The sequence below is a fragment of the Petaurus breviceps genome, unplaced genomic scaffold, assembly GCF_028583685.1.
Source record: "Petaurus breviceps papuanus isolate PSGF00001 unplaced genomic scaffold, PetGlider_PUasm1.0 688, whole genome shotgun sequence".
NCBI classification, from domain to species: Eukaryota; Metazoa; Chordata; class Mammalia; order Diprotodontia; family Petauridae; genus Petaurus; species Petaurus breviceps.
In genome coordinates, this window is record NW_027186457.1 from 11,709,098 (window position 1) to 11,733,997 (window position 24,900).

General features: G+C 39.6%; 2 protein-coding genes across 2 annotated transcripts in view; one reads left to right on the plus strand and one right to left on the minus strand.

The window, feature by feature from the left end:
* Positions 1 to 24,900, minus strand: part of DNER (delta/notch like EGF repeat containing) — a 356,232-nt gene that overhangs the window by 238,522 nt on the left and 92,810 nt on the right. The window lies entirely within an intron of this gene.
* Positions 18,323 to 18,768, plus strand: LOC138174257 (small ribosomal subunit protein eS24-like). The gene has a single exon (XM_069104434.1). It carries the CDS (start codon positions 18,338 to 18,340, stop codon positions 18,734 to 18,736), a length of 399 nt encoding a protein of 132 aa, XP_068960535.1. The 5' UTR covers positions 18,323 to 18,337; the 3' UTR covers positions 18,737 to 18,768.

Here is a 24,900-nt window from a genome sequence, read left to right on the forward strand (position 1 = left end):
TTATTTGGGCTTAAGGAGCATTCTGGTCCACCTCTTCTCAAGAAAGCACAATATTTCCACTTCCCTGGTGCAAAGGCACACTACACAGCCTCCAAAGGGCCTCTTACCCATGTGCAGTTGAAGTTAAACTGAGCTAATTGTTTACCTTCGCAGTTTATCTATGAAAAGCAGGGGTAGACATAACTTTGCCTACTAAAGGTCTTGCTCTTTCTGCTATAAATACCAAGATTTAAGCTTCATAAGAACAGGTTATTTCTGCACTACCAATCAGCATGCAAAGCTAAGTCTTGTGTTTAGCAAACTTACCTCTGAAGAGAGGCCGCAATCTGAAGTTTCTGATCCCTAGGCTGCCACCCCCTCCCCATCCCTGCTCTCTCCTTTCTAAATTCCTGGAGAAGCATTCAGCCTGGCCACAACAGAAGATGTGCCTCAGAGGATTAGAAAATCCTAAATTTACAAAGGATTTTAAATGACATTCAGTCAAATCCATACCTGAAGCATGGAGGTCCCCATCAACAGTGAAGCAAGTGATCATTCAATCTCTACTTGAAGCCCTCCAGTGATGGGGAGCTCATTCTCCACTCCTAAGGCAGCTCATTCTAATTTCAGACAGCTAAAATTACTTGGAAATTTTTCTATATGTTCAGCTAAAATCTTCATACTGGTAATGGTGACCCATTGACCCTAAATCATCCTTCTAAAGCAAAGGTTCTTAACCTTTTTGTGTGTTGTGGACTCCTTTGGTTGCCTATGGAAGGAACCCTTTCTCTAAGTAATATTTTTAAATAATTGAATGAAATGCTAAATTTTATTTAAATATTAATGAAAATAAAGATATAATTTTTCCCACCCAAGTTCCCAGACCCCTTGAAATCCATCCACAGACCCCAACTTAAGAGCCCTGCACTAGAATAAAGCATATGTGTGTGTTTAATCCTGGCATAGTCTATTCCTAGTTCAGGATTTGGACAGCAACTTGAACCCAGCAAGAAGGGCAGTGTTCACAGGCCTGATGCTGATTACCATCAGTTCCCTTTCAGTAAAATAAAGGTAAGGGGTGGAAAGAGTGGATAGGAAAAAGCACCCTGATCATGGAGTCAGGAGAGCTGGGTTCCTATCTCGCCACCACCACTTACTAACTAGGTGACCATATACAAGTCACAAACTGCTTTCACATTATCTTAGTACAGTTTTAAACTATTAAAGCTTAATACCTGTAGTAGCTCACGTGGTTTCTGTAACATTCAAGGTTCTGCCTATAAAATGCCATTAAAGCTTAAAAGTATGCTAAGGCTTTTGTGATAATGTACTATAGAGAAAAACAAACATTTTATCCATAGGCTATATGGTCATATCTTGAGCCTCAGAGTAAGGTACACACTAGACATTTTCCCCATTTTATATATGAGAAAACTACCACTGATAATGATTGAGTGGTTTGCCCATAGTCACTTAACTAGCAAGTATCAATGGCAGCTTTTGAACCCAGAACCCTCCTGATGCCAATTCCATGGCTAGGGTATATCCCCCAAGGCTTCAGGATGATAACTAGATATTAACAAGGGGAGCATCTGGAGACACTCAGGAAATACTCTCTTCATTGTAACAAAGATCCCCTGTATAGAGTTCTGCCACATCTAGGGTCAGTGGAAGTAGTTAGTATTATCTTCTGCCCTACCCAGACCCACTCTAGCTATAATCCCATATAGGTGCCAGGTTGTACTTTGTTTAAAAGTCCAGGGGTGAAGTGGACATTGCCTCCCTCCCTCAGAAAGAATCTGCACCTCTTCATTAGTAATTAGCAGTCGATTCTCACCAAAATGGAAGGGTCCTGTTAACACCAGGCTTCACTTTCTGTACTTTTTTCTTCTAAGTTTCCTCTCCCCCTCCTTTCTTGAGGCAGGTACCCAGTTCCTTCACCTCCTCCTCTCATCAAATGCTGCTCTCAGAAAAGAATGTGACAGATATCATTTACACCTTAGTGTGAATTAAAGTGCTACCTTTTCCAGAGATATATCCATTTTAGATCTTATCTCCAACTGGGGACTAAAAGTTGTTGTCACCTGTGAAAAGCTCTCCAGGCATCAGTGATCAGGTGGGGGTGGAGGGATCTTTCCAATGACCCTAAAATAACTATTTGATTTAAAATCAGAGAATTTAAGTTCAAAATCTGGCTCTGCCACTTACTACCTGAGTGACGGTAGAAAAGTCATTTCACTTCTGGGCCTCAGTTTCCTGATCTGTAAAAAGAGATTGGAGTAGATGACCTATAAGCTCCCTTTCAACACTACATCTATTTTTGCCCCCAGTAGCATCCAGGTGCCCAACTATTCTAAAAATGTGGAAAGTTTATGCTGGGTATTGGGGACAGATGGGAGGGAAGAAGGGAAGTAGAATCTTGGCATGATTATATGTCACTCGATTCAGTGTGTGTATATCAGTCTATCCCTGTGAAGATTCTTTATTTGTGACCAAAAATATTTATCCCCTAGTATATATTAATTAACCAAAATAGTTCTACAAATTAGAGCAAGGAGCCTCTTAAATTAATAAATGAGAGGAAATTAATAAGCAAGGGGGTAATGTCAACAGTGTCATGTTTATTAGAAATTATGCAAATTAAATGCAATAAGGTGGAAGTGTTTTGTTCCTACTTGATTTCATTTCTCAACATTTGATTGTCATGCCCATTTTCCACCCCTTAATGCCAGCACAGATGCCCAGGATGAGCAGAGGCACTTCCAAAGCATAACTTCCCCCAGAACTAAGAGCCCAGGTTGGGGGCTACAGTCAGCAGCCCATGGCCTGATTCCCCCTGGTATGGAACTCTCCATTTCTTGGCTACTTGGCTCCAGTCCCCAGGCTTGCTCCCTGGATCACCCTCATTAGAAATCCTGCCAGGCCAACCCACTTCCTTTCCCAGTGGAGCTCCTGACCAACACAACCCGCTCTTTGTGTGCCCCTGGAATCAAAGCACCCTAGATTATAGAATTGGAAGGGACCCCACAGAGGGCCCAGTCCACCGCCCTCATTTTCCAGATGAACAAATCAAGTTCCAGAGAAGTTAAATGATTTGACCAAGGTCACAGAGCTGGTCAGTAGCTGAGCTGGGCTCCAGGCCCAGGTGCACTGACTCCAAAGCCAGTGTTCATTCTCATACAGAAGACAGCCACATCCACCATTAGGAGCCCCTTCAAGGCAGCCTTTCTCTGTCTTCTGGGACAGGAGCCATGGTCTCAACAGGAGAAGCTAAGTTCAGACCAAGAACAAAAATGGAGACCTCCTCTCTCTCTTGATCCCTGCCAACAATGTTCCCTTTTATGCTGAGACTCTTTCCCTGTCTCTGCCTGTGTCTCCTGTGTCTCCTCTCTCTATCTCTTTCTCTCTGTCTCTCTCTCTCTTTCTCTCTGTCTCTCTCTCTTTCTCTCTCTCTCTCTGTCTCTCTCTCTCTCCATCCAGTCCTTCATTCCTTCCCATCTCCCTCTGATCTCCCCTTCCTTTTCATCTCTATTTCTTTTTCTCTCTGTCTCTCTGTCTGTATCTCTCTCTGTTTCAATCTCTGTCTCTCTCTCTCCATCCATTCCTTTATTCCTTCCTGTCTCCCTCCAATCTCCCCTCCCTTTCTGTCTCTATTTCTATTTTTCTCTGTCTCTCTCTGCCACTGTCTCAGCTTGTCTCTCTCTTCTCTGTCTCCTATCCCTTTCTCTCTTTCTCTTCCTTTCTTTCTCTCTATCTCTGCTACTGTCTCTGTCTCTATTCTCTCTCTCTCTCATATACTCATACACACACACACACACACACACACACATTCTCTCTCACTGCACTCTTATACCCTGGTCCCCAGGCCAATCTCCTGTCCTCACACATACTAATAATGCACATATTCTCACTCACACACCAAAGCTTCCATCCCACAGCCCTATTTATATACCAAGAGCTTTTTAACATACAAATACACTCAAAAGCACACCTACTCTTACCCTTACATTAGTCTCCAGCCCTGAAAAGCCACCCCTCTCCTCCCCTTCATACATTCACTTACACCCTGGTGCCCAGTCCTGGGAGCCCCCCATTACTCTCACACACCTAAAACACTCACACACAGACACATACAATCACACTCACAATGTCCTCATTATACTTTACCTCTCCTCTAGTGTGTATAACACAGTGCTGCTAACACACAGTAGGTGATTCATAAATGCCTATATAATTGATTGCATTTATATCAAGGAAAAGCTTAGCAATAATCAAGCCCCAGGGAAATTTCCTGGCAGTTCAGAAGGTGTTAGAGCATCACATGAGTCTAAATAGAGCAAGAATACTGGGATGGGGGGGGGAAGATGGCAAAACTTCTTTAACAAGGATGTGGCCAATCCCAAGAAGAAGCATCCAAGGACAAAACTACCTCTAGAAACTGTCATTCCTTTCAGTAGATATGCACATACGTCTGCCCTCCCCATGGGCTAAGGGAAGAGCATCAGCAGTAAAGCAAGATTTGTAACACCTGTACAGTAAGAATGCCTAAGTGAAGAGACAATGAGTTTGTGGACCAATAAGATTGCTCTCAGGGGCGGCCAGGTGGCACAGTGAGTAAGAGCACCGGCCCCAGTGTCGAGAGACCCAGGATTGGTTCCGGCCTCAGATACTTGACACCCACACAAAATAACTGGCCGTGTAACCTTGAGCAAGTTACTTAACCCCAATTGCTTAAAAAAAAGATTTCTCTCATTTTCTCCTCTATCCTCCCTTTGGGTCTTTCTCAGTCTGCATGTATGCTTTTTCCTTTTACTCCATTCTGAATCAAGAGGCTTGTGGGATCAAGCAATTATAAGCTTCTTTTATCATTCTGAAACTGAAAAACAAATTCAGTGTGGTGAAGATTTGGGGGGACCTGAGACAGTAGACTGATGAAGCTAATTAATCCAAAGGCTTTTTCTCAAGCAAAAGGCCCTTGCAAATTTCCTAAGCTCTGCTCATGATTACTCCAAGAGCACAGAGAGACACCAGTAAAGTGCCTGACCAAATTAGGCTAGAATGAGGCCAGAGACCAGCAACAGACTTGCCAAAACAAGCCTTCATAGGAAGAAAGAAAATTGCTTACATCCTTAAGAAAAATGTCAACAGGAAAGGCCAATTAGAACTAAAAGTTAGTTTAATTCCAATTAAGCTAACTTTTTGTCAACACATCATTATAATTATTTTTATGTTTGTAAGTCACGTTTTATCCCTACATATTTTCCCCAGACCAATTAAATTTACTAATGCTGGGAATCTCTTGAGTTTCAAGGAATCAACACTCATTTATCAAAAAGGCCAGACAAACATTACTACTGTGTGGTTTGAAAATAGTTTTGAAGAATAGAACAAATCTATCGAATCTGCCAAGAGCCTAGTACTGTCTCTGGAGAAGTATCACTCTTCCAAATCAGTACCACAGACAGATCCTTTAGCTCTGCCTCTCGGGACAAAGACTAAAGGAGAGACAGCAAGAAGGTTCTGATGGTGTTAGAATACGGTAAAACCTCAGTGATGGCTTTACTCCATACTTTCAATATGGAGTTTTATTATTAAAATTAATACTGTGGTGTGATCAATAATACCATTTTCTGAATCTAAAGAAATAGCCTGAAAACAGGTATCACTCTGTCTGAATTCTCTCCCACTTCAACCCATCTAATGTGAGCTGGTCTGATTAAGTCCCTTCCTTCAAGGGAAAAGGGAGACAGAAATGGCTGGAATGACTGACTAGAAATAGAAAGATGGAAAGACTGACAGGAAGAACATTTTTTAAGTACTTACTATTTTTCAGTCATTGTGATAAGCAATGGAGATATAAATATGAGAAAATAAAGCAGTCTTTCTGCCTTCAATGAGTTGATATGGTAATGACAGAAAACAGTACAGAAAGGGGTACTGAAAAGGAAGGGGGAAGACCTGAGCCTGTCCAGGGCAAAATAAAGCAAAAAGCTCACCTATCACACAGAACTGATATGGAACCAGTGGTGAAGTCCAAATTTTTGGTGGGATGGCAATGATCAGTGTGTTCAACTATGGCAAGATGGGGAAGCTTGGGTTCCAGTGAAATAAAGCCAAAAATTCATTGACCGCAGCCCTAATTGCTGTCCTAAAACTCATTGTCTATCTTTTTCTCAGCATGAAAGATTGTATTTAATAGTCTAGAAAGTTCTTGTCATCGCTTGGTACATCTGTTAAGAGCTCCACTCTATAAATTCATGGTTCTGAATAGAGCTAATTATTCAGCTTGTGGTTATGTTTAAGAATGTTGAGAAGACAACTTGTACCCATAGGTGTCAGGGATGTGGGAAAGCATGTCTCTTTGTATGTTCTCTTTGTGAGTGAGTCTTCCACCAGAGGCTTCTATACAGTTGATGAACCCTGTAGTTGAATTTTAGGTAGGTGTGACTATGTTTCTGTTCATTGAGAACCAAAACAGGACTAATGAACCTTCCTACAGACTAAAAACGAATTAATCCACCTAAAGGACAGCTGTGATTATGTCATTCATTTTCTCATTGGCTACCAAAAGGTACAGGAATGTCAGCATGATGGCATGAAAGATGGCATGACTCCGTGTCTGGGGCAGATCAGATGTGATAAACTCTCACCAAACAGCACAGTCCTAGTGTGGGAGCAGAAGGTGCGGTTTGAGACAGGACATCAGCAGGAGTGAAAAAGGTCACAGAAGCCTTGCTTTGGATTCATGGGCCTCCCACAGGTTTCTTATGGTATCTGTGGTTGTTTTTTCAATCACGTCTGGTTCTTTGTGACACGATTTGGGTTTTCTCAGCAAAAAATTCCATAGTGGTTTGACATTTCCTTTTCTAACTCATTTTATGGATGAAGAAACTGAGGCAAATAGGGTTAAGTAACTTGTCCTGGGTTACACAACTAGTAAGTGTCTCATTCCAGATTTGAACTCAGGTCTTCCTGACTCTATGACTGACATTCTATCCACTGGGCCACTCAGCTTCCCTTCTTAGAGCATAGCCAAATTTAGCTAGTCATAGTTCCCTCAACACACTTTGTACTTTCATGCCATTCCCTCTATCTGAAATACCTGCCCTCCTTTCCATCTCCCCTGATGACCCATTTTTGAAGACCCAGCCCCAAATCCCTACCTTCACAATGCCTTCCCTGATGCCTACCCCAGTCAGAAATGCTCTCTCCCTTCTCTGAACTCCATGAACACTTATAATATTCTGTCCTGTGTTATAGTTATTTGTGTACATGTCTTATCTTCCTTATTAAGTTACAGTCAAGTATATATCTAATCACCCCTTATCATTAAGGGCAGACAACATTTTACTCATCTTTGTACACAGCCCAATGGGTACCCAACAAATGCCTGTCGAATTGATGAATAACTAATTTATTCCCTTTTCTTCCATTTACACTTTACCAATACTGCAAAGATTTTCATATTCTTCTTGCAAAAGAAAGGGTCATCATGGACTGCCCCCCTGAAAACACTTAACCACCTGAGATCATTGGAATTGCCAAACCTTCTTTGTGGAACTTGTCCATTCTTCCTTTTTTTAAGTTAACATATTCTTTCTTAAAGTTAACATTTAAGTTACCATGACATTTCACTTTGTAAGGCAGCTGAATGATGCTCTAGTATCTGTAAAGTATTACTAGTTGTCACGTAGTAATCTCATTATTTTGAGATTCCTACTTTGTAAGGCAGCGAATGATGCTCTAGTATCTGTAAAGTATTACTAGTTGTCATGTAGTAATCTCATTATTTTGAGATTCCTTACTTTTGCAAAGAAAATTTGGAAAATTCCAATAGTACCAAGCTTTTAGATAGTCTTGAAATCTCTTGTAGACAAAATTGCAGAGACTGGAAGAAGTTCTACAGAATTTGAGGAGGGTAATTCCTGTCCTGGTTTTCAAAAAAAGTGAAAAGGAATGGGAGCTATAAACTACAGGACAATCAACTTGATTTCAACTCTAGAAAAAATTATAGAATATATTATTGAAGAGATGACTGATGAACATTTAGAAAGAAAGCAGTGATTATGAAGGGCCGATATGATTTCATCAAGAATAGGATGTGCCTGATTGGCCTCATTTCTCTTTTTGACAAAGTTATTAAGTGGGTAGAACAAGGGAATTATGTAGAACTGGTTTACCTGGATTTTAACAAAACATTTGCCAAAGTCTATCATTCTACTCTTGTGAAAAGAATAAAGAAAAAAACAAAGTGATATGTGCTAAGTGATGGTATAAGTAGGTGTAATCAGAACTTGTTGACATACCAGATCCAGTGGAGTACTCCAAGAATCTGTAATTGAAACTGCCCTGTCCAACATTTTAATGACTGGCTTGGATATATATATATATATATATATATATATATATATATATATATATACATGGAGGCGGGGAGAGATGACTAGGTGGTCCAGTGTATAAAGCACTGATTTAACTGCTTGATCCAACCATTTTGGAGAGCAATCTGGAATTACACCCAAAGAGTTATTAAACTGTTTATACCCTTTGACCCACTACTAGGTCTATTTCCAAATATGATTAGAGAAAAAGGAAAAGAACTTATAAGTTTTAAAATCTTTATAGCAGCTCTCTTTGTGGTGGCAAGGAACTGGAAATTATAGGGATGCCCATCAATTGAGGAATGGCTAAACAAGTTGTGATGATCGTGATAGAATGATCGTGATGGAATACTATTGTGCTATAAGAAATGATGAGCTTTTTGCCTTTAGAAAAGCATAGATAGGGCAAGTAGGCAGTGCACTGAATAGAGCACCTGCCCTGGAGTCGGAAGGACCTGAGTTCAAATTCAACCTCAAGAAACTTAACACTTATTACCTGTGTGACCTTGGATAAGTCACTTAACCCCAATTGCCCTGCCTTACCCCCCTCCAAAGAAAAAATAGAAAAACATGGATAGATTTGCATGAAATAATGAATAAAATGAGCAGAATCAAGAAAATGTTGTATACAGTAATAGTAATATTGTTTTAAGAACAACTTTGAGTGACTGTTATTTTTACTATTATAAATACCAAAATTAACTACAACGGACTTATGAAGGAAGATGTTAGCTGCATCCAGAGATAGAACAGATAAATAGATGTATAGGATGATTTTACATATATGTACATATTTGTGTGGAATGATAACTATCTCTGGGTGGGGAGAGAGGGAAGGAAAAAAGGGGGGAAAAGAAATGTACATGATCATTTTATTATATATTTAAAAGGAATAGCAAGTTATACATAATATATTTATAGTTTCATGTGCAACCATCTTTTTATTCTATTATAGTATGGAAATACTTGCTTTATTTCATAAATTTAAATTAAAATAAATGGAATTTTAAAAAATAAAAATTTTAAAAAGATAGAGCACTGGACCTAGAGTCAGGAAGAACTGAGCCCAAATCAGGCCTCAGGCACTTAATGTACCCTGGGCAAATCACTTAAACTCTCTCTGCCTCAGTTCCCCCATATGTAAAATAAGGATAATAATAATATCTACTTCATAGGGTTGTTGTGAAGATAAAAGGAGATTACATTTGTGAAGTGCTTTGCAAACCTTAGAGTGCTATAAAAATACTAGTTACTAATAATAATATTTATATAGCACCTATGTGCCAGGAAGTATCCTAAGTGTTTTACAATCATTTTCTCATTTGATCCTCACCACAACAACCCTGAAAGTATTGCTATTATTATTATGTTCATTATTAATTATATGACTTGACTATCAAATCTGCAGATCAGACAAAACTAGCAAGGACAGAAGCTAATACAATGGATAGCAGAGTCAGAATTCAAAAAGATCTAGACAAACTAAAACATTGACTTGTATATCATCCAGTAAGATGGAAATTAACAGGGCCAAGTGAAAGACATGATTACTTTTTATAATTTAATATCTATCATTTACTTATAAACAAAAAATCAACTTCTCAAGCACATATTTGAGAGGCACGGCTATCTCACAACTCATTTGAAAAAACTTCAGTGGGCTTAGTTGAAGGTAAGTTCAGTAGAAGTCAAGATGGCAGTATGATGGTCAAAAAGACAAAGAACCACCTCGGGCTGCATCAAGAGAGACAGAGTGACCAGGATGTAGGTGATGGCCTACTATGCCCATGGGAGACCACAGCTGGTGCAATGTTTTCAGTTGCAGGTTCCACATTTTAAGAAGGAGATTGATGAACTGGAGAGTGACCAGAGGAGGACAACAAGCTTGAGTGCCCAGAGTTCATGCCTTATGAGATTCATTGGAAGGAACTGGGAATGTTTCACCTAGAGAAGAGAAGATTTAGAGGACATGACTGCTACATGTCAAGTATCTGAAGGGCCATCATGTGAAAGAGGGATTCAACCGTTCTGCTTGGACCCAAGGGGCAGAGCTAGCAGCAATGGACAGAAATTGTAAAGAAGAAAGTTTAGACTGAAAAGTTCTGAGCAATTGGAGCTACCCTGAAGCATGATCAGCTGCCTCTGAAGGCAGCAGGCTCCTTCTTTCTAGAGGGATTCAAGCAAAGGCTGGACGGTCACTTAATGGATATGTTGGCAAGAGAATGCTTTTCAGGTATGTCTTACATTAGGTAGTCTCTGAGGCCCTTTCCAAGTCTGAGATTCTATAGTTGACATATCTCTTCATTTTCTAATCAAGAGAAAGAGATAGAGTTAAAAGGGACCTTAGAGATACATCAAAACAATTTAAAAACTGCTTCCCCCAAGCTATATACCTTTACAGATTTACACTTAAGAGGGCCTATTCTGAGAGTAGATATCTATTTCAAGAAAAAAATATCATTTGTTTTTCACACACACCTACATACATACATGTATATCCATAAATTGAATGATTTTGGTATTTCTCTGTAGAGGTTTACTTGATTCCACCAATGGCAGAAAATAATTAAGAAAAATAGGAAGTCTGCTGACAACAGTTTCAAACAGGATTTACCTTTGCAGCAGGTCTTTACCAACTTCTCATGGTATTTTCCCAGAAAGAGTTTGCATAGTTTTGTTGGGATACAGGGGTCTTACCTGAATGTCATGATACACAGTGTGATCAAGTCAGAAAGTTCTGTTCAGGACGTTCCACACACCTGATTTTAAGATCTAATGTTGTCCCCTACTGGTCTCAACAAAGAATTGGGATCCAATCTTTAATGCTTTACAAACTCACTACTTTGGAGGAGAGGGAAAGGCAAAAGAAAGATACCAGTCAGAATTAGGGAAAAGTCTGAATTATGGAATATTTATGATAACATTACACTGTTGTTAAGTGTATGCAGTTAACACAATTGAATGACTAGCAACGGGTTTTTGAGAAGTCTAGCTAGCTGTGAGTAAATTAGCAAATCACTATGGTTGGTTTACATGAATTACTGCTATGAAAATGCCACAGTGGTAATTGAGGCCCTAGATGATGGTTGTATGTACAGTGGTGCCAGAAGTATTAACGAATGGATGCCTTTAATGTAACCGCCCACAGGAACTAAGAATGAGAAACAAAGGATGGAGCACTTGAATGGTCCACTCTTAACACAACATCCCCCTATTAGGATATTACAAGGTCTCCAGTGTGCTGTCTAAAAGACGTATGGCATGATTCATTTATAGTAAAACATGGAAGGGGCAACCAGATAGCTAGTGAACAGAGGTACTGGTGCTGAAGTCAGGAGGACCTGAGTTCAAATCTAGCCCCAGACACTTGCCACCTTTACTAGCTGTATGACCTTGGACAAGTCACTTAACCCCAATTGCCTTGCCTTCCCCCCTCCAAAAAAAGTAAAACATGGAGGATTTATGTTAAAAAAAAACATGAATTATATGAGATAAAAAGGAATAGATGGATTGGAATTGTCCTCAGTCATTCTCAGAAATATTATAGAAAAATATGTGAGTGTGAAAGAATCACAGATCTTCCAAAGCATCCAGGGCAAAGAAAGGATATAAGAAACTACTATATGATGAAGATTTGAGGAAAGAAAATAACACTGATCACTATTATTTTCAGGATTCTCATAAGGATTGATTAAGCAAGAACAGTCTTTCTCTTAATATAGGCTTTACCTGTTTGGAGTTGAATTTGAATAATGTGGTCCAAGGCTCTGTCTTGGTTGACTGGTGCTCACTCTCTCTGTCTCTCTGTCTCTGTCTCTCTGTCTCTGTCTCTGTCTCTCTGTCTCTGTCTGTGTGTGTGTGTCTCTCTCTCACTCACTCTTTCTCTCTCTCTCTCTCTCTCTCTCTCTCTCTCTCTCTCTCTCTCTCTCTCTCTCTCTGTGTGTGTGTGTGTGTCTCTCTCTCTGTGTCTTTCTCTCTGTGTCTCTCTCTATGTGTGTCTCTCTCTGTCTCTCTGTGTCTCTCTCTCTGTGTCTCTCTCTGTGTCTCTCTCTCTGTCTCTCTCTGTCTCTCTCTGTCTCTCTCTGTCTCTCTCTGTGTCTCTCTCTCTGCCTCTCTCTCTGTGTCTCTCTCTGTGTCTCTCTCTTTCTGTCTCTCTCTCTGTCTCTCTCTCTGTGTCTCTCTGTCTCTCTGTCTCTGTCTCTCTCTCTGTCTCTCTCTCTGTCTCTCTGTCTCTCTCTCTCTCTCTCTCTCTGTCTCTCTTTCTCTCTTCTCCTTCAGTTCCCATGGGTTTAATTAGCTTCTCTGTACAGATGACTCACAGGTCTGTATACCCAGTCCTAGTCTTTCCTCTGAGCCTTTCCAACTGTCGCAGATATTTCACAAATTCCACACATCCAAAAAACAACTTATAATATTCCCCCCCAAAAAAAAAATCCCACCATTCTTCCAAACTTCCCTATTTATATCCTTGGGTCTTTCTCCATTTCAATCCAAACTCCATAAAGCTGATAAAATGATTGTCCTTAAGCTTAGATATGACCTTGTCACTTACTTCTCAAAAAAATGCTAATAGCTTCCTATTGCTTTGTCCTGGACCCTCTTCTCTTCTTCCTCTATATCAGAGGTTCTTAACCTTTTTCTGTTTCATGGATCCCTTAGGCAGCTTGGGGAAACCAATGGCCTCCTTTTCAGAATAATGTTTTTAAATGCATAAATAAAATAAATAGCATTACAAATGAAACCAGAGTTAGTGAAAACAAAGTGGTGATTTTTCCCCATTCAAGTTTATAGATTCTTTGAAAGCTATGCACGAACCCCCAAATTAAGAATTCCTGTTCTATACCCTGTCATTTGGTGATCTCATCAGTTCCCACAACTTCAATGATCATTTCTATCCAGCTTATTCCAAGATCTCTATCTATAGCCCTAGTCTCTCTCCTGAGTTCCAGTCTTGAATCCTCATCTCAAAATGAATATCCCAGAGACATCTCAAGCTCAACCTGTCTCAGTTGGAACCCAATTAGTACTTAAGATCTTTACCCTCAAGCCTTTCCCTCTTCCCAACTTTCCTATTGCTTTTGAGGGCACAGTCATCCTCCCAGGCACCCACCTGTACAACCCTGATGTCATCTTCAGCTTCTCACTCTCACTCATCTCCCAAGCTGAATCCATCAGCCAGTCTTGTCATTTCCACTTTGACATCATCTCTCGCATGAGCTCTCGTGCGCTACCATCCTAGTCTATCTAGGCCCCTATCATCTCTAGGTTGGACTATCACAATAATCTTATAACTGGTCTCTCCCCACTTTCATCTGCCATCCATTCAGCTGCCAGAGATCTTCCTAAAGCAAGGGTTTAACCATGTCTCTCTCTCACACACATAAACACAAACACACACATGTACATGGGTGTGCACATATATATACATATGCACTCAATCCATCAACTCCAGTGGCTCCAGGATCAAACATGAAGTCTCCCGTGATCACTGAAAACAGGGACGCTACCATTTTCATCCTGGTATTCACACCACCAAGCAAAGTGTTGCTTCTTACACATAGCAGGTGATTCATACATACTGAAATGAACTGGCTTTTGTGAGGAGCTTTAGCCACAGAAATGGCACATGATTGGGCTCTAAAGGGGAAAAGAAAACTGGTGCCTCAGCAGAAAAACTCATCGTTGCACAGAAAATAGAGGACACTAAATTAACGTGACTGATATTCAAGAAACGAATATATCAGACTTTGCACAGTCAAATGAGTAATGTCTCCTTCAAAGTCTTCATCGTGGAAAGCCATATGCTTCTTTGAGTAATGGGCCTTGTGTCAGACCAGCAAAACCTCAAATGGCATCTGTGCTGCTAAGCAGCTAAAGTCAAAAGATCAAACTGCTTAAGGGCAAAGTCAATGAGTAAGGCATTCAGATTTTCCAGACTTTCTTTAATTAGCAAGAGTTTGTGAACTACAAACCTTCACTCAGAGAAGGGAAGGGAACAAGAATTTATTAAGAGCCTGCTATGTGCCTGACACTGTGCAAAGCACTTTCCATATAATACCTCATTAGTACTAACATCAGCCTACACTATCCACATGCTCATTCATAGACAAGTATCATTCCTTCACTCATTAGCATAAGCAAGTCTCAGGGTCCCAGACTCATACAGCTGAAGGCCTGACATCCAGCTTTCCTGGCCCACTTTATCCTTTTTTATGCCTTTTGGAGGGGGAGAGGTAGGGCAATTGGCAAGTGACTTGTCCAAGGTCACACAGCTAGCTTTTTTTGTGTGTTAAGTGTCTGAGGCTGAATTTGAACTCAGGTCCTCCTGACTGAAGGGCTGGTGTTCTATTCACTGCACCACCTAGCTGCCCTGTTCACTTTATCTTTTTATGCAAAAAGAAAATTTGTTTTCTACTTAAGATTTGCCCTCCCAGAACTCTTACTGTAATCTTGATTTGATACTTGTAATCTTGATGGGTTTGACTTCCCAGAAATTATAGTGTTACACACAGATACAGGATAAGGGTTGAAAGAGGGGGTTCCATAAGATGGCAGGAGTCCATGGAAACAGAGAAGAGTCTGGGTGGGCCAACTTCATCACTACCCCCACCCTCATCTTCAAGACTGTTTCCTCTTTTTCCCTATGAATCTCTCACTTCTTCAATAGTGAGCAAGAACCTTGGGCAAATCATCTCATTTATGTATCGCCCATGAATAATCAAGTCTAAACATGAAACAAGACAGCATCTCTTTTCAAAGATTTTCTTTCCGACAGTGCTACTTACACAATTCTCATTAGGAGTTAGTGAATACCTAGAAAGTTATGACATAATGGATAGAAGGCTAGATTTCAAGCCCAAGGATATGAGTTCAAAACCAACTGTGCTACAAACTACTTATGTGACCTTGAACTTAACCTTTCTGGACCTCAGTTTCCTCATTTGCAAAATAAGGAGATTAGAGTAGATGTTCCTTCCCAGTTCTACATTTACAAACCTCTCAATCAGTGACCAATAGATTTCTTTCCCCTACTAAAGGATGATATTTTTAAAAGGTAAATAATAGTTATAGAAGGAAGGCAATAAAATGCCAAAAAGTAAAACAGAGACTAAAAATCAGAAAGGGAAATTAAAAGAGAAACAAAAAAGCACACAATAGGGAAACTAATGAGAGGTTTTTGAGACCTCTAGCTATGTGTATTATTAGGTCTGTTACCAGTTTAAGGAACTAGTTCTTTAGCAGGAAAGTTTATTACCCAATGTGGCAAAAATCTACCAATCACTTTGGCTTTCAACTAACATTTTGCCTACACAAACTTAAAAAAGATTTTAAATCTCCAGCTGACAGAATACGCTGATTTTTTGCCCCTAAAAGATGGAAGTCTGGATACTTGCAGCATTGCTCAGATCAGAAAAACACTTAAGAGAGACTTTCAAAACTTTTCCCTAAAACATGATTTCTTCCCATATATGCAAGAGAATTAACAGAACGTAAAATAGCCCCAGTCTTAAATTTAGGAATGTGTCCTGATTTCAGCAGGGCCAGATACAGTTACCTGCATGCAATCAGCAGTTTTCACCAACACTGAAATAACAGAAAATGCTTTTTCACTCTGAGTTTTTTAGACTGTGACATTCTACACTCACTTCCAGACAAATCTAGCAAAGTTAAAGTTGAGATCCATGATGCCTTCAGGTTCCTTCACATTTCTGGAGGCTGTCTGAAACCATCCTCTCAAGCAGGCCTGGTACCCATTTTTCTTTTCTGCTGCTTGTAACAAAATACATTATTTCTGCTTTGTCTTATTGCTTCAGGTTTCTAATATTTTAAGCAAGCCTTCTAAACCTGTCTCTCCTCCAGCTTAGAGTTTATTTCCTTGGCTTTGGCAGATAGGTCAGATGGTGTGCTCAGCTAGAATGGGCATACTGCTGAAAATAAGCAAAGGCCTATGGGAAGTCAAGGCTGAGTTCTTAAAGCTTTGTGACAGTGGAAAGGATGCAGAATTCAGAGTCAGGAAGACTTGAGTTCCAAAGAGCTGTACTGCCCATTAGCAAATCACTTTACCTCTGGAGGCCTCATTCTCCTCTTCTGCAAAATGGAGGTGGGAGGGATGTGGACTAGATTAATCAACCAACAAGCATTTATTAAGAAATACTATGATCAGGGGCGGCCAGGTGGCTCAGTGAGTAAGAGCACCAGCCCCAGTGTCGGGATGACCTGGGGATCGAATCCAGGCTCAGATACTTAGCACCACACCCAGAAATAACTGGCCGTGTAACCTTGAGCAAGTTACTTAACCCCAATTGCTTTAAATTAAAAAAAGAAATACTATGATCTAGGTACTGTGCTGGGTCCTGGGGATGCAAAGAGAATGAATGAAACAGTCCCTCCTGGCAAGGAGTTTATACCCTAATGAGGAAGACAAGAAGGACGTATAAGAATATATGCAATACTCCCCTGTTCAAAGACCTTTAGTGGCTCCCTATCACCTAGAAAATAAAATATTAGAAGGAATGCAGAAAATTGGGGTAAACTGTCATGATAAATCTCTCAGAGAGGATGTGATTGGATTGGAATATTGCTGTGGTATAGGAAATGGTGAACTGGTTGATTTATAAAAACATGGAAAGACCTGGATGTATGAACATGCTATCCACTTTCAGAGAAACAGATGACAAGTAGAAATAAGTATAGTATGGTCTTACACACACACACACACACACACACACACACACACACACATATATGTGTATGTGTGTGTGTATATATATATATGTTTATAGGTAGATTATAGCCTTCTTTAGGGTAGTGGGGGAGAAGAAGGGGGAAAAATAAAGTAAAAAGTACACAACAGAAAACAAAAGAAAACCTACAAGGAAGCAAAGAAAAGCTAGGCAACTTTGAAAACAATGTGCAATATAGAGGCAATATAGATGCTTTCTTGAAATGGAAATTTATTGTTTTATACTGAATCATCTCTTATGTTCTGATCTGTACATGGCAATTTTTTTCTTATTTTCTATTTAATTTTAAAATGTTTTAAATTTTTCCAAAAGAAGAGAATAAAATATAAATTCTTTAAGCTGATATGTAAAGCCCTTCCCAACCTGGTTCTTCCCATCTTCCCAGCTTGAATCCATTCTATTCCTTTTCACACATTCTTTTTTCCTACCAAACTTCACTTGTAGCTATACCCCAAATTCCACATTCCAGCTCCTGACTCCATTTCCACAGACCCTCTCCATGCCTGAAATTAACACACCCTTTGGGGAAGCTACGTGGCCCAGTGAATAGAACACTGGCCCTGTAGTCAGGAGAACCTGAGTTCAAACCCAGCCTCAGACACTTAACACAAAAACTAGCTGTGTGACCTTGGGCAAGTCACTTAATCCCAACTGCCCTCCAAAAAGCTAAAAAAAAAAAAGAAATGAACACACCCTCCCCATTTCTGTCTCTGAAAAACCTTACCAACCTTCAAGGCTCCACCAAAATGCAATCTCATCCATGTTTCTCCACACACCCCTCCAAGCAGTTGGCAATTCCTCTCTCTCCTTGTCTTTGTACATTGCTTATCCCCATTCCCTGAAATGGAATGTAAGTTCCTGGAGGACAGGGTCTGTTTCATGTTTGTCAGTATCCCTTGCAGCCAGCACAATACCTAGCACTTAATCAATAATGGTGAATTTTAGTTTATTGAAGGACAAATGGGGCATGCCAAGAAGAAGGGCTTCATATCAGGGAGACTACTTCCAGAAGGGTTTGAAGACAGGATTGAGAGCATAATGAGAAAGCCAGTTCAGCTTGAACAGAGAATGAGAGATAGACTGTAACAGAGGCTGAAAGTCAGTGTACAATGAAGGCTCATCAAGAATGTGGCATTGAAGGCAGGAGTTTAAAATTCCACTTTAAGAAAACAAACAACAGTTGCCTCTTGCAGCCCTTTCCCTCTCCTGCTGCTCAAGAAGCCAGCTGCCACCATGAATGACACTGGAACCATCAGAACCAGGAAGTTTGTGACAAATAGACTTCTTCAGTGTAAACAGATGGTTATAGATGTCCTTCATGCTGGAAAGGCCACAGTGCCCAAGACTGAAATTCGAGAAAAACTGGCCAAGATGTACAAAACAGCTCCAGACGTCATTTTTGTCTTTGGATTCAGAACCCATTTTGGTGGTAGCAAAAGAACAGGCTTTGGCATGATTTATGATTCCCTTGACTATGCAAAGAAAAATGAGCCAAAGCACAGACTTGAAAGGAATGGTCTGTATGAAACGAAAAAGACATCAAGAAAGCAGCGAAAGGAACGCAAGAACAGAATGAAGAAAGTCAGGGGTACTGCAAAGGCAGATGTTGGTGCTAGCAAAAAGAAGGACTAAAAGGCCCTGTGGATGATGTTTATCCATGGAGATAATTTTTCACCCAACCATAAATAAAATATGTAAAACTTCAAAAAAAAATGAACATCCCTCCTTTCTTTGCAGGTATAGGGATCTATGAGTCTGCAATACTACATAACTGTCTTTTCCTCTTTTTGAAATTAAATAAAATAAAAAGTAAATGAAAGTATTTATTAAACACTTACTGTATGCAGAGTGCTGTGCTACACACTGGGAATAAAAAAGAAAAAAAACCAGCCCCTGTTGTGAAGGAGTCCACCTTCTAAAACAGGGGGAGATAACCCATAGGTGAGGTTTCAAGTCAGATGAAAGGGCCAGAGGTCTTTGGACTGCAGCAGCAAAGCACATAGTAATGCATCTCCCTTGATGTCATTTCCATGAATGAAACCACTTTTATTTGCTATAAGTGGATGGGTTAGGGAAGGAAGGGGGGGAACGAGCACCTCTGATGTGTCTGGCACTGTGCTAAGCCTCATTTGATCCTGACAACCACCCTGCAGGTTGGATGCTATTATTTTCTCCATTTTACACTTAGGGAAACTAAGGCAAACAGAGGATAAGTGACTTGTTTAGAGAAAGCCAACTTACGTTTCAGAGGAGAGATTCAAACCCACAGCTTCAAACTCAATGCTTCACAGGAGTTTATGCCATCAAAAGTAATCTATGGCCTGCCTGCCAGCCTTCTGGTGATTGTCCTGACTAAATAGCTGGGCTGGTTACGGGTCATTGTACACACAATCACCAGGGTCTCTATCAAAGCCCTTCAGAGCCTTCTAGTGTTTGTGCTTAGCTGACACAAGTGAACAAGAATCCAAGGTCACCTCCAAGTCACGAAGCTTGAAAATGCTGACAAGTCATTGCAGAGTTACCAGACTCAAAAATATATTTGCTGTGAAAATTGTTTTTGCATGATTTTAATTTAAATGAAGGTGTTTTGTTCATTTCTATCATTACTGCTCTTTGACCCTGGGCGAGTCTCTATCTCAGTTTTCCCATCTGTAAAATGGGGATCATAATAGCACCTCTCTCCCAGTGTGGTTGTGAGCATCACATTAGAGCACTTAGCATGGTGCCTGGTACACAGTAGGCACCTAATAAATGTCCATTCTCTTCTCTCCTTTCCATTCTTCAACATTAGCAGCATGACTAGAAGTTTCACTCAGGTTTCCTGTAAGTCATATGGGAGAAGAATGGCTGGGGGTGACAAAATGTAGTCCAGTTCAGCAAAAGCACAGCAATAGTGTTCAAAATCACTTTTAGAACAAAAACATGCTATTAAAACTTCAAAAGAAGTAACTTTCTCTTGGCATACATTCTCATCTCAGGGCAATAATACCATCTCCTGCATGTAAAAATCAATACATCCAACAAAAGTATGAATTCATATTAGATAACAAACCACCGACCTTATCTCTGAAATTGACATGAATACACTGGACCGATTCCAAACTGTCCTTTCACTTCCATGAATTTTGAATATTCTGGGAAATGAAATTCTCATCAAGTCTACCTACATCAATAAAGCAGTTAAGGGTGCATGAGGATATTTTTGATTGAATTAAAACTCAAAATATGACTACTGAAATGTATTTTCAAAGCAAGATGATGCCTGATCTCTTAGGAACTGCTTTCAGGGACTTTAAAGATAGTCTCATCCAATCCTCATTTTTGGCAGATGAGGAAACTGAGGCCTAAGTAAGGTAATTTGCCAAATTTGCCAACACGGCTACAAGGAATGGGCTGTGTTTTTTTTCTCAGTGTCTGATTATATAAACCCTAAGTGTGGAATATAATCCTGTTCTTAATAATAGCCTAGGTCTAGTTAATTCCTCATCCAATGTTCTGTCCACTACCTTCTAAGGACAAAGACAGTCACTGAACCTATGACTTCAGTGATATTGGAAACACCTGGCTGATAAAACATCCTCTCTATACTTATTGGCACTTTCTCAGCAATTTACAATCTTAGAGAGCTCCCTAGGATAGAAATGTCAAAGACACAGCCCACAGTCTGTAACACTCACACATGATGCTGCCAGAAATACAGTATGATGTGGTAGAAAGAACATTAAACTCAAGAGTAAAAAGGACACATGTTCAAATCTCAACCCTGACACTAATTCTATGACTATGGGTAAATCACCTTGCTTAAGCCTCAGTTTCTTTAGAAGTAATATTGAGACAACAATTCTTGCCCTTCCTACCTCACATGGTGATTATAAACATCAAATGAGAAAATGTAGGTGAAAGTATTCTCTCTGCAATCTGGCCAAACTGGATACAAGTTATCTCCTCAATTAGAATGTACATTTTTTTTTTAGTACAGATGAAAAAATTGAGGTTTCCAGAGGTTAAGTGACTTGCCTAAGGTCACGTGGCTAGTACCTGTCTGAAGCAGAATTTGAGGTCTTCCTGACTCGAGGTCCAGTGATCTATCACATCACTTAGTTGTCTCAATGGGGGAAAAAGAGGGGAATTTCCTGGCATATGTGGAGAATGGAGTTGAAATTTTTGAGATAGCCTGGCCATCACTATATGATGTTTACAACCTGTTTAAGAAGGTCGAGAAGTATATGGGGGGGGGGGGGGGGGGGTTAACAGTTCATATTCTGGTCACAAAACATTTAAATCATAAATAAATGTTTTTTGATTGATTGAATGAAATTTTGACTTAAGCAGGTCTAAGTTTTCTTGTTGCAAGTCAGAATAGTAAATATTCTATTCACATAAAAATCTTTAAATGGAACAGGTATGCTGCTCCTCTTCCCCATTCAGCTACTCCCCACTATTGATCACTTAACATAAGAGGGGAGCTTAAAAACCTGTAGGAAGAATGTGACCTGAAGGATCAAGGATTGCAGCTTGCTACAACCCTAGCACCTGAAGCCAACAGGTCCCAAGTTAACAGCTTCGATAGACTAGACAGAAAGTGATGATGTCCCAGGCTTAGGGCCAATGGGTCAAAAACTGAGTCACCAGAGTGCTGAAAAATAACACAGGGTACCTAAGGGCACCGTCTAGTGTCAATTTGCACCACACAAAGAATTAACCATGGCGGTCACCTACAGCACCACCTGTCCCAGACTTACTCAGCTGGAACCAATATTAAACAAAGATCTGCTCACATGAATTTTAGAAATGATGCTTGAGAAAAGAATGGACTGAACACAAGTGAAGCATGCCTACATGAGGATTTAATAATGACATAAATGATGAGGGAGTCAAAAAACAAGTCAGAAGAACAATGACTGTGAAAGAGAATAGTGATGAGAAAACAGATAAAATTAATGAGATTAGACTAAAGCCATGCTCAAAGGAAAAAGTATATTCATGAGAGTCTAGAAAAAAGAGAGTATTCATGAACCGAATATATAATTTTTAAAATTAGGAAATCTATAAATGAAGTCAAAATAAGCCCAAAGGAGGAAATTTTGAAAATTAGAGGAGAAATAGCTAAATCAGAAAAGAAAAAGATTATAGAACTGGTAAAACAAAAATGATTCTTTGGGAAGACTAAAAAATAGATTAATGTTTAACTAACCTAATTAAAAAGAGAAAAGAAAATCAAATGAACAAAATAGAAAATGAACAAGTAAAAATGCATAGATCCAACATGGGGAATAGGCAAAACAAAGCCACAGGATTGAACTCTTGAGTTTCATGGTGCTGCCTGAATTTGAAGTAAGCAAGAAAGGGAGCAAATACTAAACGTAAAAATGAATAAAGGTAAAAATAAAATACATTTCATGTGTAAATGGATCAATTCTGCAAATGCTTGTCACTTCTGTTGAGTTCCACAAATGAATTAGACATTATTTGACTTAATACTTTAAAGATCCCTGGTTTTATCAGTGTGGATACTCCCTCCCCTAGGAAGAGTTCAACTCCTCTACATTTTAGCACACAATTTTCAAGAGTTACTACTATGAGCTGAAAAATTACATCAAACTGTGGCCAATCCCCTGGTGGTGAACCTCTCTGAATTTAGTTAGACTGATTCTTCAATTCAACAACCATTTATTAAGCACTTTGTTGAGCACTGGGGATACAAATAAGGAAAGACAGTCTGTGCTCTCAAGAAGCTTACAATCTAATGGGGGGAAATAATGCACAAAAGGAAGCAGAAAAGCAAGGAGTGTGAAGGTGAAGTGTGGGTGTGGGGCGAAATAGAGGGGAAGTTTTTCACTGAACCCTGAGATTATATGTGAAGGATTTCTATTCTTGGACAACATATGTAGCCTGTTCTCAGCTAGATATGACTGTCAGAATTTATGTTCTATTGGCAAAGCCTACAAGAATACAGGGTCACCTCCATGCCACAATGATGCATGCAAGTATAACTTCAGCAGAGCAATTAGGTTAATTTCTTTAAATCGCAGCCCTTTAATAAATTCTGACTCTTCCCCTTAGGCTGCTAAGCATATATAACATTAAAACTTCCCAAATTGCCTTGGAAGGAACTTTTCTCACCAAATTTATAAACATGAATAAACATTGGGCTTTTCCCCAGTGTGCTGGTGATAAATGGTCATTTTGAATATTTAAATGTCCAAACATATGGTCATAAATGCAGCTCTCAGCCTTCTACCCCACAATGTACCTGTTTCATTACAATTAGCCATCTGGCCTCCCAGGCACCTACAGGCTAAGGAAAAGAAACCAGGTTTCTTTGGTATTGAATGAAAGGTCTTATTTTCCATTCTTTGTATCTTATTTGCATAGATTATTCAAAATAAGTCCTGGATAGGAAGTAATGAGCTACAATCTTCTAATTCTCTGAGATTATGTTATTGATCATGGAATACTCTTTATCACTATAAAAGTAATTATTCTCTTCCCTCTATTTCCCACCAAGAAGAAAAGCAATTTTCATATGAAAAGTGGTATCATGTAATGATAGTTGGAATTAGGGTTAAGTCATGGCTTTATACACTGATGGTAGTGTTACAATGAATTCCAATGTGAACGCAATTGCCATTACATTGCACCTAAAATTGGTCTAGGCTGTATATGTAAGTGGAATAATATAATCTCAGGGTTCAGTGGAAAACTTCCCCTCTATTTCCTCCTACGCCCACAAATCTCTACCTCCTCACTGAAACCTAGAACCCTGCTTTCAGAAATATCATCCCTTGGACATAGAACTTTTATCACTGTTAAAAGCCAAAATTTCTTGGAAGAAGTAACCCTTTACATTGTTGACAGTCTGTTAGTGGGAATTAGAGCAGGACCTTTCTTGAAAACAATTTTCCATTAAGGAGAAAGCAACAGTCACTGTCTATAAGGGTTGGAAGTTGAGGAAGCAGGAAAAGCAGTATGATTTGACCACAGATTGAGGATTAGAGGGAACTCAAAACCATCCATTCCAATGCCCTCATTTTACAAGGGAACTGAGACCCAAAGAGTTTAAGTGACTTACCTAGGGACACACAGATAGAAGACAAGGAAATTTTACTAATGACCTATATTACATAATGGGCATCATACAAGAAAAGAAAGAAAAAGGGGTAGAGGAGGGAAATGGGGGAAATGGAGGAACAAAACATGTCAACATGCCATGAAATAAATTAAGAATGAGGCTTATATACAATATTAGATTGGCCATTTATTTTTATTAAACTATTATTTCAATCTTAAACTTAGGATTATCTTTTGAGACTATTTCAAATCTCTGACACACCTCCCTTGGTGTAGTGGAAAGAATACTAGATTGGGCACCTAAGCGACTTTGGCCAAATCTGTTAAGTGACTAGGTTTAGCCTAGGAGATCCACAAGGTCCCTTCTAAGCTCTGAATATTTGGTCCTTCTTCTAGAGTCCAATCAAACTGGTAACTAGCCCTGCTCTTCCTGGGGATCGCTTGTTAAAAAGAAAAGGGCCAACAATATACAATAAAGAGTTATAACTAAGCATCTCTTAGATGTGAAACCATAGTGCCAAGAGTGATGATGGCACGAAGAAAAACATAGTGTGTGCGTTTCGCAGTTCAGCATTGTCCCAGAGAAGGAGGGAAAGTATCTTTTGTCTTCAGAAAAATGTTTTATGAAATAAAGCTATCTTATTTTTAAAGTGCCCTTGGGAAAAACTTCAATGATCAAGGGCTTCTACCAACTTGAATGGGTCCAGAAGGCTATACCATGATGG

Bases quoted from the DNA above. Each gene is read 5' to 3' on its own strand.
- LOC138174257 (XM_069104434.1), top strand. From the start codon at position 18,338: ATGAATGACACTGGAACCATCAGAACCAGGAAGTTTGTGACAAATAGA.